Source organism: Argopecten irradians, chromosome 5 (genome assembly GCF_041381155.1).
Source record: "Argopecten irradians isolate NY chromosome 5, Ai_NY, whole genome shotgun sequence".
NCBI lineage: Eukaryota > Metazoa > Mollusca > Bivalvia > Pectinida > Pectinidae > Argopecten > Argopecten irradians.
In genome coordinates, this window is record NC_091138.1 from 33,943,444 (window position 1) to 33,958,645 (window position 15,202).

Sequence of the window (15,202 nt, forward strand, 5' to 3'; positions counted from 1 at the left end):
TCCAGCAAAAACACGTTAATCTAAGTGTATTGCCTGACAACAGCTGAACATGGTTAAGAACTAGTACATGTACCTTTATTACACATTTCAAGTCTACATCTGATCAGATTTTTGTGGTCATTGGTAAAGACGATTAGTGAAAAATGAAATTCACAAGTAACCGTTCTTTAATACCACCAAATGTGTAATACAGAGCCCAACTTGTTTTAACCTCTTCTACTACTTAAATAAAACTTTTTGTCATGATCTATGGATTTGTAGCTCTTGACTCTTTCTCATATATGAGCTGAAAGATCTGGCAGGATTTCTTTCCGAGAAGAGCACAAATTGAGTTGGCTTCAGAGGTTTGTGAAATATTTTATGCACAACACCTAGACCACATTGATGCATAGTTAACCCTAAAAAGGTTTCCAATTAAGTATGGAGGTCCTGTACAATTTTTGGATTCATCCATTTTGTTTTCAATAAATCATAAACAGATTATTCTTGATGTGATCTTGTGACTTTATTTTCAAAACAACAAAAATATATTTTTGAACAAAAAAAAGAAAACATTTGTAAAGTAATTTAATTCAACATTATGTAAATAAATATATGTATTATTTGCATATTGGAATGTTTTTTCATAAATATTTCCAAAGTCCCTCCTCATACATTCAGGGTAAGGCCACTCAATCACTTTATTAATTACTATTCAAAGCAATTTGCTGGAAGTAATCTCCAAAATACCCTTAATAAAATAAAGGAACCTTCAATTACATCCTATAAATTTTTGAGTCATTGCAAATCAGTTATGTCCTCAAAATATTATTTCACATTTATTTCACATGTTATTTCCATTGTCAATCCATGATAAAGATTGCGAAGCATTTCACAAAACAGCATTTTTTTCCTCTCAAATATTCTGTCAATCAAATTCCAATCATTTGAGTCACAAAATTTCTGTCCAATATTCCATTAGTGATATATATCTTGGTTGAAATCAACGTCTATGTTATGGTATCAGTAGCTCCTGTAGTGCCTTACAGACACCCTCTGTGGCCCAGCTGTTGTGAGTGAAGTCACAGCTGACGATATCTACAGCTCCATCCACATACTGAAACAGTCAAAAAACATTACCTGTACAGTAAATCATACATGATTGACATTACCATACTACCTGTACATAATCAAACTGATCAATTTCTTTTCATTCCATATTTACCTGGTATATGCTATACTTTTTATCGGACTTAAAATTACAGTGGATACTTTGGGTAAATGTACCTTCCAACTGGAAAGTGGTGCAGCCATATAAAGATTGAGCAGATAAGTGATGGCTTGATGTAAAATGTTACATTGTCATTATAACTCGATATGATTATGAATGCCATCAATTTAAAATGACAATACAGTCAAATCAGTCTCAATGACCCCAGGTATTCAACGACTTTGTCCTAAATTATTCCTCCCAACTTTTAAAGTGTTACTGTACATACCTGTTTGAGCCCATAATCTTGGTTCTGCTCACAGTAACTAGAAGACAGCTGTGAAGGCCTCAGCAAGGTCACATCCCCTTTTATTTTTGAGTTCAACTTCAAGGTCAAGGACAAAGAGGAAAGCATATGATAGATCCTGATTGCCATGATAATGTCCTCTGCCATAAGGTGAGGCTGGAGAGAGGTCAAGAGTGATGTCACTAACTGTATCTTTCCATCGAAAGATTTCATCTCCTCAAGAGCCTGAAAAGTGCAAATGTTAAAGACAAATGTTAAAGACTTAATTGATCCAAACTTAACTTGAATGAAAGTCAAGGTCTTTAGTCTGAATAAAGTTGGACACCAAGAAAAAAAAATCCCAATAAGACATTTAGTATAGGGCCAAATAGCAGGTCTCTGGGGTTCTTGGTTATTGACAGAGCACCATGAAAAGATTTTTGCATGTTGAGCTTGAATGAAAGCCAGTAATTTTTTAGAATTTTTTTTTTATTATTTCCCCAGCAATATCTGAAATAGACACTTTGTGACCTATATATTTGTCAGTATGATGTAAATTCACCTTTACACTAGTTGTCTCCCCTGTAAGAGATTCTACAAAACTACACAGTATAGCAGTATCCTGATCCATCCAGGGCAGATTTTGGAGAACTTTTAGCTCATCCCTATAAAGTTGTGGGGTAATGCTGGGACTCCCATCCACCAACACAAGTTTGCCCATTTTGGTACTGTCCTTATGGAATTTCTCCAGCTTCTGCCTCATTTCCATGGCAACAAGACATCCAAACGCCACTCCTACCAGGTGATATGGTTGATTGGGAATCAAAGTGTCAATTTCCTGTACAGTGGATTGAAAACGAAATATTTCAAATCAGACATTTTGTTTCTTCTTCTCAGTTTGAGAACTATAAAATGCCTAGAAAGTTAAAGATTTAACTTAGCCATTATCGTAAATTTGAACTATATATAAACTCTAATAATATTTTGTTGCAGTCATTTACAGTTATTTTTTTGTGTAACTTGAATCCTATTTTGACAACGAGGATTGATCTGACAGGCTACCTTCAGATAACAGCCAGCTATAGTTTGTATGGAGTGGGTAGGTACTTCTGTGGTCAACTGGACCCCATACAGCGGTGCAGACACACTGGACAACAGCTCTGACACATTGGTTATTGTACCTGTACAGAGCAATGTAGTCCAGATTATATTTCTAAACAAGAATGATGAGTATCTATAACGAGTCAAAACAACAGACAATTTTTCTTTTGCAAGAACTCTTGTAAATAGGAGATACAATATTTCTTAATACTTCTAAGAAACACCATTAACAATTTGCAGCATATACATTTGTACTGCAAATGTAACAAATGCTGAAACCATGCTGTAGCATATGCTGCATTGCAGCATGTTGTAATGCTTCAGCTGCAATCTGGCTTTGTCATTACTTAAGTAAATGATGTATATTTGTTGCAAGATCATGGGACATTTTGTTTGATTTATTCTTTCCTAATTTTGCTACACTAGCGTGTAGTAGTGAGTAAAAAAGCTTAATTGTGACATGATTAGATGCATTGTGATTGTATCCTTAAAAGCCAACCCTGAGAGAAGAAAATGTCATATTCCAAACTTTTTTTTTTTGAATTTTGTTTAAATAATGTGAAATGAGTGAAAAAACAACAAGTTTCTAATATTCTTTATACCATAAAACTTACCTCCAAAAGAATGGATGATGAAAACTGGTGGTTTATCATTGTCAATGTCATTCAATTTCTTGATAGTTTTTATGGCAACCAGATCATCTTTAGTGATTGATAAATTTGAAGCTGAATTCCCCACTGAAAAAAATTTCTGATAAGTCAATTTAAATTTTTACAAGCATATTTTAAGAGTTTATACAACAATGCTGTACAACAACAATCAATTTTTTTTTTTTTTTTTAAATCATGTTTTTTCAGATAGAGAGGGAGAAAGAAATACAAAAGCCTACAGTGAAACTTGCCTTTGTATTAAGACCACTTTCTAGGGTCTTAACAACACAATTTGACCTGTGTATAAAAACCACTTGGCTATAGAGACCACTTCTCCATTGGCCATTGGTTGGTCTTCACAACAGGTTTTACTGAGAGAGTCGCAGAAATTTAATGACATGAACCCATTAAATCTAAATTAAAACTTACGTGTAGTGTTGGCCTCCGAGCAGTCCAAGTCTTCCTTCAACATATTCCTGAGGCCTCGAATGGTCAGTGAACGTATTTCATCCACAGAAATACTGAGGTCAAACTCATGGTCAAGCAGTTGTTTGATTTCAGCCAACATGAGAGAGTCAAGCCCGATGTCTGCCAGAGGTTTGTCTGAGCTGGGGAGGTTACCTGGCTGAATACCTGAAAAGATTATGATAATTTAAGGCCTTAACAATCACCTAAGTGTTCCCTCTTTGTGACCCATAGATTCCAGCAAAGACCACTGTGTGTTAATTTACTCTCAAACAGTTATCCCAAAGCTATCCTGAACAAGAGGCCCAAGAGCCTTAATGGTCATCTGACTACCTTGGCAATAGTCGGAAACCAATTAAATATAGTGTCATGGTAGTCATGTCTTCAAGTCTCAATGTCTCTTAGTTATTTACAAGAAGTTGTCGTTTAATCTATTTGACACCTGTGACCTTGAATGAAGGTCAAGCTCATTCACTTGAATAAATTTGGTAGCCAATTGTCTAAGCATGTCACAGGTTTAAATATTTTAGCCAATTTGAGCATGTCACAGGTTTAAATATTTTAGCCAATTTGACATCTGTGACCTTTAATGAAGGTCAAGGTCATTTATTTGAAAAAACTTGGTAGCCCTTTATTCCTGCATGTCACAGGCCCAATATCAGGTGTCTATTCAAAATAAGCCGTTTAAATATTTTAACCGATTTGCCCCCCGTGACCTTGAATGAAGGTCAAGGTCATTCATTTGAACAAACTTGGTAGCCATTATTCCCAACATGTCACAGGCCCAATATCAGGTGTCTAGGCCTCTTAGTTATTCAAAATAAGCTGTTTAAATGTTTTAGCCGATTTGCCCCCTGTGACCTTGAATGAAGGTCAAGGTCATTCATTTGAACAAACTTGGTAGCCATTAGTCTCAACATGTCACAGGCCCAATATTGTGTCTCTAGGCCTCTTAGAGACAAGAAGTTGTTTAAAGATTTTAGCCTATTTGACCCCTGTGACCTTGAATGAAGATAAAGGTCATTCATTTGAACAAACTTGTAGTCCTTACTCCCAGCATGTTACAGGCCCAATATCAGTACCTTGGGCATTTTCGTTATTGAGAAGAAGTCGTTTGAATGAAAAGTTCACGCATGGTGCACGACGACGGATGATGCATGACAACAATAGGTCATCCTGACCCGAAGGGTCAGAGGACCTTAAAAAGAGTCCTGTGGGTTCGGCCAATTTGACCATAATGTCCAACTGCTATCTTGCACTGATAATTATAACCAGATTTGAATTAATTTCCTACAGGAATCGAGATGCGGGTGCCCTATAGTAATCAGGTTGTCCGTCTGTCTGTCCGTCCGTCCGTCTGTCCGGTTTTTTTTCTTTTGCACATTAATGATGGAAGGGAGTGGAGTATTTTCCCCATATTTTACATGATGATTCCCCATCCATCCTAGATCTGCTTGGTAATTTTTCAGGCTGAAATTAAATTAAAAAATCGGCCATCTTGGATTTTAACATTTAAAAAAATCACAATGTTGTTGCTCTTAACTGATAAACATTTTGTTATAACATTATGATGCAAAGTTGTTCAGAATTAAACAAGGAGTTGACTGTCCAAAGGTAAGGTCATGGGCCAAGGTTACTAAGTCAAAGGTCAAGGTCAAATTTAAAAAAATTATTTTCTCATGAACATTTTGCTACAACATTTATAATGAAGCAGAGTTGTTCAGAATTAAACAAGAAGTCAACTCACCAAAGTTTTGACTGACCAAAGGTAAGATCATGGGGTCACTGCATCAAAGGTTGTGGACACATTTTCCATTTTTGGACTTATTAACAATTTGTTATGACATAATAAATAAAATTATTCATTGCTTAATATATTAATTAAAGTCAATATGATTTGAATCAAAATGGCTACATGATATGATTAGAATCAAAAAGGCTGCAAATCAGTCATCTTGGATTTGGATATTACAAATTCAAAACATCGGTAGTTACCAGATTGCAGACGTGTTGATTTCAAATGCTGTGTTACTTCTTTATGGTAAGTATAAAACACATTTTATTTCATTGGCTGATGCATGCATGTACAAATTACCTTGTAATCATTTCACCATATTCATCATATTTACAAATACATTGACTATGGATTAGAGTATGGAAGTATTTTAACGCATAATGCAATCATTTTGCCATATTCATGCTATCATTTCACTGTAATGAGGAAAAAGTGGATATAGTGGCTATTACTAAATACCCTAGGGTGCTGAAAAACTATGACTGCTCTCAAGTTGTTGGAGGTCTCTGTCACCATTTAAGACTTTGCAAGAACACAAGGATAATGTTGGTTAAGAATCTTGATGTAGCTGATGGACTAGTCAATGGTGCTACTGGAATTATCCTTGATATTCTGCACAATGAACAATCATCACCAATGCCAAAGGCCCTCATCGTGAAGTTTGACAACAGAAATATTGGAAGACTAGCTCGTCAGTCATAAAAGATATCACTTCAATCCTACAAAGATGGTGTTCCTATTCTCCCAGTAGAAGTAAAACAAAATGCTGGAAGGTCTGATACATCTCCAGAAATCACTCGCATACAATTCCCTGTCGTTCTGTGTTGGGCTTGTACAATTCACAAAGTGCAAGGACAGACTCTGGATAATGTTGTCATTTCATTCAAAAGACTAAGGACAAAAGGTCAGGCTTATGTTGCCTTTAGTCGCATAACGTCATTAAGGGGACTTTTTCTCCTGGATTTCAATGCAGATGCTATTAAGAAAGATAACAGCGTTTCTGAAGAAATGACTCGCCTAAGAAATGAAAAAGCAGCCATCTTTTCTTCCGATAAACTGGCAAACAAAGATACTAATAATGTAAGGATCTGCTTTTTCAACGCAAACAATTTAGGACAAAAACACAAACAGGATGTCGAGAAGGATCCATACATCAACACATGTGATGTTCTGGCATTAACAGAAACATGGCAAAACATGACAAACTAAGCATTATGGGGTTCTCCAAAGTGGTCTCTACTGGAAGAACGGTTGGTTATGGTGGTGGAGCAGCTGTGTGTGCTACACGTAACCTTAATCTGGAGAGAATTCAGCTTATTCCTACCCCCACTATTGATGCTGTTGCAGTTACATTATTGAAACCAAACAGCACCTTTACATGTTCATTATTGCTCCTTTATTGTCCCCCAAGGACACCAACTTCGGAAGTCCAGACCATCATCAGGAACTTCTTACAGATGTCTCACTTTTCATCTATCATAGGAGGTGACTTTAACATAGATCTTCGAATCTCCACAAACACAACATTGAACTTCCTAGAGAGGGCTGGATTTTCCCAAATCACAATTGTTCCTACACATCGCAGTGGGTCCCACATTGATCACGTTTGGATTAGAGACATTCCTCATTCACAAGTTATACAACTATGGACCTACTACAGTGACCACAAGCAAATATTTGTAGATCTTATGTGATGGGTAAGAAATAACATTTACTATGAACTAGTATACAATATTCACTTAGAACAGTTTCATCTAACTTGATATTTTTTTTCAGAATTTATCCTGAAGTAAGTTTTTCCAGAGACAAAGAAAAGATATACCATTCCACAGAGTTTATTTGCAGATACAACTCTTATGGAAAAAAAACTTTTACATGATTAAAATATTTGAGCAAGACCTTTATTCCCTTCCTTTCACATTTGTTATGTGTTTCTTCAGCAAACTATGAGGTTTACCTTGTTTAAAAGGGGTATTTGAGTTAATTGTATGCTCTTAATGTAATGTTAGCTTGGAATCAGGATTCAAGTTAAATACTTGGAAGACTTTTTCCAAAGAATTATAATAATGTACCATCATCGGTTTCCCAATTAATGTTGACATTAATTATTTATTAGCAACATATAGCTAACACGGAAGAATTCGTTGTCAAAATACTACTTTTCCACTTAAGCACGTCAGACACATAGCGGGGCCCTTTCTGACCAGATTTGAATTAATTTCCTACAGGAATTGAAAAGAAAATATGTTTCCCTACACAACTATAGTTCCCCATGGGGGAAAACCCCAGGGTCATTTTTGTGATTTTACCTGCTGACTGTGAAATTACAAACTTACCAATGTAATCACTGACCAATTGAAAATAATAAACTTACCAATGACCTGGAGTACAGCAGTGGTGATGTCTTTTTTCTGCCCCTGGGCCTGGGTACCAAGGTCATCTGTCTGGGTGGGGACGTAGCTGGACACTACAGGGTGTTGTTGGTGAAGCAGTGTGCCGAGAACCTCCAGACAGGACACCAGTCTCTGGGGGAGTGTACCGCCTACCACAGTCTTGTCACTAGCCACACCCACATCACCAATGGCACCCCACTGGATAGCTAAACCTACACAGGTACACACACAAATATATTAAATTTTCATGCTACACTTTAATTGTTAATCAGATCAATCAAAATAATGCCATCAATTGGCAATCTCTTACTTTCCTCACAACCAAATGCTAGAGTACCCTCAAAATACAATTCCTATTCACAAGATTCAAAATAGAATGAAAGAAACAGCCAACTAGGTTTTGTTATTATTCGGATCAATATCTAAAGAATTAAGTTTTCTCCCAAAGACTTGGGTACTGGTTGAATAGTAACATCAGAACTTGCTGCAGGATCAAAGAACCCTTTTAGTGGCAAGCATTCTTTTAGGTGCTCCAAGGTGATACGTCTTCAATCAGTATAACAGACATTAATGTGGAAAGGCAAGTTCGCCAGCCGAGGGTATTTAGCCGATTCTATTTGTAGGAAGACAATCGGACTAACAAAGTTGGTGGAAAGGTAGATGTGTCCAACTTTAATATACATCTAATATTGAAAAGTTCTATTCAATAAATCGAGTATAAAACGAACAATCATTCCCCCCCCTCCCCCCCCAAAAAAATGTATTTCATAGATCTATGTTGTTTTCATTGTCCAACACAACTAAAACCAGTCCTAGATAATCTTACTGATTGAAGACAATTGCTGAACTTCTCTTTAAAATTTGTGTTATCATATGAATAACATTTTAAGTTATTTTAACATGCTTTATCGTTGAGAAATATTGTTTTATACAGACTCTAACCTGGCAAGCCCACAGCTGACCTCTCCTCACAAACTCTCTCCATGACCGCATTAGCGAAGCCGTAGTTGGTCTGTCCTGCATTTCCAAATCCACTACTCACAGATGAGAACACAACAAACCAATCAAGGGTCTCCTTACATCTGTTGCGGGTTTCAAGGTCAAGGTTCATCACCACATCAATCTTGGCCTCACAGACTGCCTTGTAGTTCTCAATTGATTGGTTCTCAAACAGGCCATCTTTTAATACCTGTTTCCCAAACACCAGAACATTCTCAATGGATACCAAGGAACATAAAATATCACTCAGTTTAAAGCAATTAACATCTAAATGAAAGGAGCCTTGTTAAATTTCTGACACTTTAGAATGCAGAATTTTGCATCAAAGAAAACTTTGAAATTAGAATAATTTCCAAACTGAAAATTACAAATACACAACTGATTACAATTAATCTGAAAGCTAATGAGATTTATTCATTTTTTTTTTTAATTTCTTCTACAATAATCTCTCATTTTCCTCAAACCACAGTTTTCAAACGGTGTCTGATTTCGGCCATGTTGTTCCGTCACAATGGTGACTACACCATGTGACAGTGTGTTTGTTGCATGTTGTACGATACATTAATTGTCACACTATCGCTCTTTGCTTGAGGCATGCAACAGCACAACATGGCCTAAATCAGCCACCATAGCTCCCCCTATGTTTCCAATATACTCATCATTTTATGATGGAAGAAAACTTGTTTTTAAAATGCAGCTTTACATTTTAAACAACAATTTTAGCCATCAAAATTGTGAAGATCCAGCTCATATCAGTATACAATGATTTTTCAGGGTATTTTGGGAAAAAAGTTTTTGACACGAATTGGGAATTTTTAATCGCAAAAAGAACGGTCTTAGGGAAAACCCATAACTGAACATGGCTGTTATAGGACCTGTATTGCATTAATAAAACAATCTTTTATCAGGACAGTTTTTTTCTCAGCAATTCGATTTGGGAATTTTTCATTGTAATACGGAAAATATAGGGGGGTTTGGCATTGGAAATTGGGTCGTTTACCGACCCCATTTATATAGGGAGAAAAATCACTGGTATAAAATAACCAGTTTTATCATGCCGTTGACATACCATGGCTAGGTGGAATACCCCCGCCACATCACCCAAACTCTGAGCCTCGTCAAACAAGTCCTTGGTTCCTGCTGCTGTCCTGATGTCATCATTTGAGATCCTTACAGTCACACCTTCGTCCTTCCACAACAGTAACTTGCGGGCTTGGTAGCTGTTTTTGACCCCTGACCTTGACACCAGCATAATGTTCCTGGCTCCTTGGTCTATGAGCCACTGAGCTAACTCGATGCCAAAGCCTCCCAGTCCGCCCGTGATAATGTAGGACTTGTCTGGGGGGCAGTTACACTGGGGTACTATAGGCAGCTCTTTTGGCAGTGTCTTACTTGGTGTTTTAGGTGTCATCTATAAATAGAATACTATATTCAACATCATAATTCATTCTATCATTGCTTCTGCTAGCATTCATGCTGTGTAGTAGCTAATATTCGCCGGAGTTTCAATTTCACTAAATTTACAAAATGCTTAAAGACTTAACCTAGAAGTTTATTTGATTAAAATCAAACTTGGCCTCTTGGATAATGCAAGATAACAAAATTAAGCCAAGGTCATGTATGGTTGTCAAATACTTAAGCAATAAACTGTTACCAGATTGGACATACAGTTGAAATGAAGCCCATCCAGAAGAAAGATAAATAGAATGGCCATGGCCTCTCTAAGGGGGCCATGAAAATTTATCTTTCTGATAAAGGGCTTCAATTACAATCATTAAATTTCAAAACAATACATGGATTATTATCATCTGAATTTTCCGCTTGCACTAGTGTTCATTTATCATAAAAATGTCTGAACATCATTCTCTTCTTTAATTTTTTTTAAACAACAGAAAGATGAGACAACAGCCAGAACCCAATTGCAAGAGGCCAATGGGAAATGGCTTCAGGTGCTCAAATGTTAATTTGCCAATGTGAACAAAAAACTATTGTATTATACGGAGTTGTAGGAACAAACCTCCACCAGTATTTTATAGGCAGAGCCTGTCTCGGTTGTCATGGCTTCAAACGCCTCCTTCAGCTTTTGGGGAGGGTAGGTCTTATACGGGAGGGGCTTTATAGTTTTGTTTTGTATGTTGTGTTGGAGTATCTCGGCAATCCAGGGCATGTCCATCTCATTTAGTGACTCGATCCGGATACCCTTCAGTTCATAGCTACCCTGGAGTGTTCCTAAAAATGGTATAAAGGTATTAATTCGGCAATAGCAACCACATAAGTCATAACTGTTGATTTGTTATAAACTTTTAACGCATAATATTTAATGAATATTGCAAGGTACTGATATCATGATAATTTTACCCTAATATTATCTTGAAGAAATGTGATCAAGGTTGTAACCTCTGCTGAACCTGAAGTACACTAACAATGTGATTCAAAATATACAGGGAATTGTTTTTTAGCTTAATCTGCAATGTTTGACCTTGACCTCAGGTTCTCTCACTTAAGGGCACTCAGGTGACTCTAGCACCAACTTGCCCTGAAATTACTGATTTGGTGATACAATGTATATGGTCTATAGCCCTTGACCTTGAAAGACAAAGTCCTTGACCCTGGTTACTGACCTTGACCTTTGTTACTGACCTTGAGGCATGCGGTCTGCAGGGATGTAGGTGTTGAGGTCTAGGAGCTTGCCACCATGTTGTATGAGTCGAATGTCAGACTGGAGATTACCAGCCATCTGTGAAGTGAGTACCATACTCACACCTAATGACAAGGTATTACAAATCATTAAATCAAAACAACCAATCAAAACAAGGATTTATCAAGTAATCTATCCACATATTACCAATCATAAAAATTATTAAATAATTAGACAACACAATGTTCAGTTTGAATTTTTTACATTTTAATTAATTCACCCCTAATTTTTCAAAATGGGCTCTTCTAACCATAGAATTAGATAGGTTCATATGTGTCTATAGGGGTGAATGAGTTAATAAACATTTCAAAAGACTTTAAGGAATTGATAAGAGTATTGCATGAATCTGTAAAATACCTTAGTTAGATAGGAACATCTTTCCTCCAGATTCGGCTGGTCAGCATAAGACATGCACGAAATAGAGAAACAACATTAATAAAGGAATGAGCAGATATACAAACAACGTCTTGCAGTTACCTTTTCCTTTTGTGGCCCGAAGGATATCCGTCTCGTAAGTGTTTGACTGGTAGGGCAGATAAATATGGTCCTCTGACAGCCGAGGATAATGGCAGGCAAGGATGTCCTTGTGTAATGGCATCTTCACAGTCGCATAAACGTTTGAACTGCAGCTAAGGGCAATAGCGACTGCTGCCTGGCCAATATCACTACCAGCATCATGTATGAGTACATTTGCATCCTTTGTAAGTTTTCCTCTTACTTTCAGAGCATAGATTGCAAGCCCGTATGCCCAAACAATGGTTGCTGCCTCCTCGTACGACCATGTCTCGGGAATGTCCCAGATCTGACTCTTCTCCACCAAGACCTTTTTCGACAGAGCCTTCAACAACAAAGTACACTATCTATTGTTCTAAGTGTCTTGAGGTATGACATAGTGCAACTCTCAAACCTTGACAAAATTGTAAAGCACCAATGTTAACGTCATATTACTTATCTGTATTAATCATCTGCCTGTGTTATCAATGTTATCTCAAATTTTTGGATGTGAAATCATTTATTAGAAATTGAAGAGTTTTTTTTTGAAATGCTTGAGATTTTAAATGGTTCAGCCAGATTGTGCTTCACTCATTTCAAGCAAAGCAATGTCCAATGAAAGATTCTAGTAATTTCTGATATAATATGGATATATTTTGCATATTTTGAAGTGTTGCTGAAAGCGGACATCATCACATTGTAAGATAGTAAGACAGCTTAATAAACTATGACTTGTAACAAATTTTCTAAAATACGCACATGTATAAAGTTGAAGATATAATATGTGATTACCTGACGTGGAGCCAGTCCCATCACCCGTCGGCCATCAGAGGTTGTTCCTGAGAACTCTGTACACAGTGTGCCACTGGTTTCCCCGGTTACCAGTTTCCCTGTGGCCACCATTCTGTCTGCAGTGTTTAAGGCCACACAGACTACGTTACACAACACTTTTGACCCGTTGTCCGTGGTGGCTAACTTTGAGTGGTCAATGGCTGACCAACAGAAGCTGGACATGTCACCGTATCTCTTCATTCTAATTTCCAGGTTCTTGTTTTCCTCCAAACTGGTTTTAGCCTCTGATAGAATCAAATTGAAGAAAATCAAAATTTGCAGTTATGGATTTTTTATCTTGTTTATTTTAAGGCTGATGTCCCTCCAGTCACTTTTAACTGTCTCAATAAACAAAATGTCAGAGTGCTGGTCTGTTTCATAACATTCAGAGAAACCAAGACAACAAAGTGATAAAGCGTCAAGCCAATAATTTGATAATTAATGATTTTCAATAATAATTTTTTTTTCAATTTATTAATTAAGTCATTATGTTTTCTAAAAGATAGGGAGAATCTCTTGAAGGCAGTGTCAGTGAGATCAGACAGGAACTAAAACTTAATACCTGACTTAGATGGGACCTGTCTGTATGAGCCCCATGCTCCCTCCTTGTACACGTTCATCACCAAGTCTCTCCTCATCAGATCCTCCAGGTAGCCAGTGTCCGAGCCAGGTTTGTCATCAACATCAGCATGGAAAATGCACCTGAAATGTTAATTTCCACATCTATACAAAGTATGATTTTTCTTTCGATCTAAGTTACTTAAAGGACAGCAGCATCAGTGTCTTTGTACATGTACTGAAACAAAACGTTTTGGAAATTACAACTCCTAGAATACCTAGCAAACCTAACACGATAGTTAGCATTCTATGATAGTTTTCCCAGCTAACCAGCCTTAGTAGTAATTAAGTTGTGCACGAATTATCTACACAAGTTCAAAAACTGTAAACAAACTTTCTTTCCTGGCAAATTATTAATGCAAATTTTGCATACAAGATAAATTCTTGCACAATTTTTAGTAGCAGTGAAAGAAATTCTACAGTATTGTTTTTAAGCAAACCTGCCTTATCTTCTCTCCTCCTGGTTCTCGGCGCAGGCATCGCACCAATCCCAGAATTCCGTTGTGCTTTTCTTTATCAGCGACCAGCCACAGGTTATCTCCCTTGGGTTTTGCCTGCACTTCTTTGAACTTTGACTTGAGATCCTCCAGCCATGAGAATTTGAGATCATCAACAGACACCACAGTTTGTCTTTTCAGATCACAGTCCGTGTTCTTTTTCAACAAGTATAAAGTGTAGAGAAGGCAATCCGTTCTTGCTACAACGATTTGGAAACCGGCCATTTTGAATAGCTCTTCCCACCGCGAGGTACTGCAGTACCATCCGAGAGTTCTCTCTTCCTTCACCTTCAAACATTGCTTTATTAGGCCATCCAGCATGGCCTGTAGGTGGAAGTTGTGGGTAACCTCTAACAACAAAATGAAGCCACCAAGGGCGACCAGTGAGGAGACCTTTCCGAGAGATTCAGTTATGTCTGATTGTCCATGTAGAAACCCCTCAAGTACAACAAGATGACAGGGATCTTGTGGTTTTGATTTTTCATCAAACGTCCAGTCAACCTGATGGAAGCTGACAGATCCTCTCTGAGCCTGATGTAGGTGACCTCTGACCTTTTCTCCAAAGACATTGTCCTGATCTTTGACCTCCAAAACACCCAATGTCCTTGATGTCAGGTTCTCCAAGACAATGTCTAAGCATGGATTGAGGACGGCCTTGCTGATCATGTGATTCAGTAATTGATCATTTTCCATGTCAGATCTGAATGCATCCAGTACACTCATAACATTATCAGCCAATCCTCTTGTTGGTCTCAGTGAAGAGATTTTCATCAACGTCCTCAGCAGGCTCTGGTCCAACTGAACATAGTCTTTGGATTTGATTTTCAGATCACTTATGTCGTCTGCTGCACAAGATTTTGCCACTACTTGCAACAGATCTTTATTTGGAATATCAGATTCACTGATGTAAGATTCAAATTTTTTTAGAACAGCAGCAGCGACATGGCTGCATTGTTCAGTGTACTTGACCAAGGAAAGCGCAGCAGAACCAGCCGAGTTCAGGTAGGGAACAAAGGTCATGTCGCTTAGGGTAACCATCTGGTCATGTGGACGCAAGTTAACCTTGGTCAGACTGACGCCTTCCATAATGGCACCTCCTGCTGAGGTAGTGTCACCATACTTATTCACAAACACCTTCACAACTGCAAGAAAAAATTAAATATGTATCATTCAATGTTATTGTTAAGA

General features: G+C 37.4%; 1 protein-coding gene across 4 annotated transcripts in view; it reads right to left on the reverse strand.

The window, feature by feature from the left end:
* Positions 1-480: 480 nt before the first annotated feature.
* LOC138323618 (fatty acid synthase-like) overlaps positions 481-15,202 on the reverse strand; it is a 29,262-nt gene continuing 14,540 nt past the window's right edge. For all 4 annotated transcript variants that reach the window (XM_069268347.1, XM_069268346.1, XM_069268349.1 and 1 more), the window contains 15 exons: positions 13,962-15,156; positions 13,462-13,601; positions 12,861-13,144; positions 12,054-12,414; positions 11,519-11,641; positions 10,896-11,107; positions 9,948-10,289; positions 8,822-9,068; positions 7,861-8,091; positions 3,656-3,859; positions 3,191-3,313; positions 2,538-2,656; positions 2,038-2,313; positions 1,479-1,721; positions 481-1,096 (listed from right to left, as the gene is read on the reverse strand). In XM_069268347.1, coding sequence (XP_069124448.1) covers positions 995-1,096; positions 1,479-1,721; positions 2,038-2,313; positions 2,538-2,656; positions 3,191-3,313; positions 3,656-3,859; positions 7,861-8,091; positions 8,822-9,068; positions 9,948-10,289; positions 10,896-11,107; positions 11,519-11,641; positions 12,054-12,414; positions 12,861-13,144; positions 13,462-13,601; positions 13,962-15,156 — 4,202 coding nt within the window. In that variant the 3' untranslated portion in view covers positions 481-994. The remainder of the gene's footprint in view (positions 1,097-1,478; positions 1,722-2,037; positions 2,314-2,537; positions 2,657-3,190; positions 3,314-3,655; positions 3,860-7,860; positions 8,092-8,821; positions 9,069-9,947; positions 10,290-10,895; positions 11,108-11,518; positions 11,642-12,053; positions 12,415-12,860; positions 13,145-13,461; positions 13,602-13,961; positions 15,157-15,202) is intronic.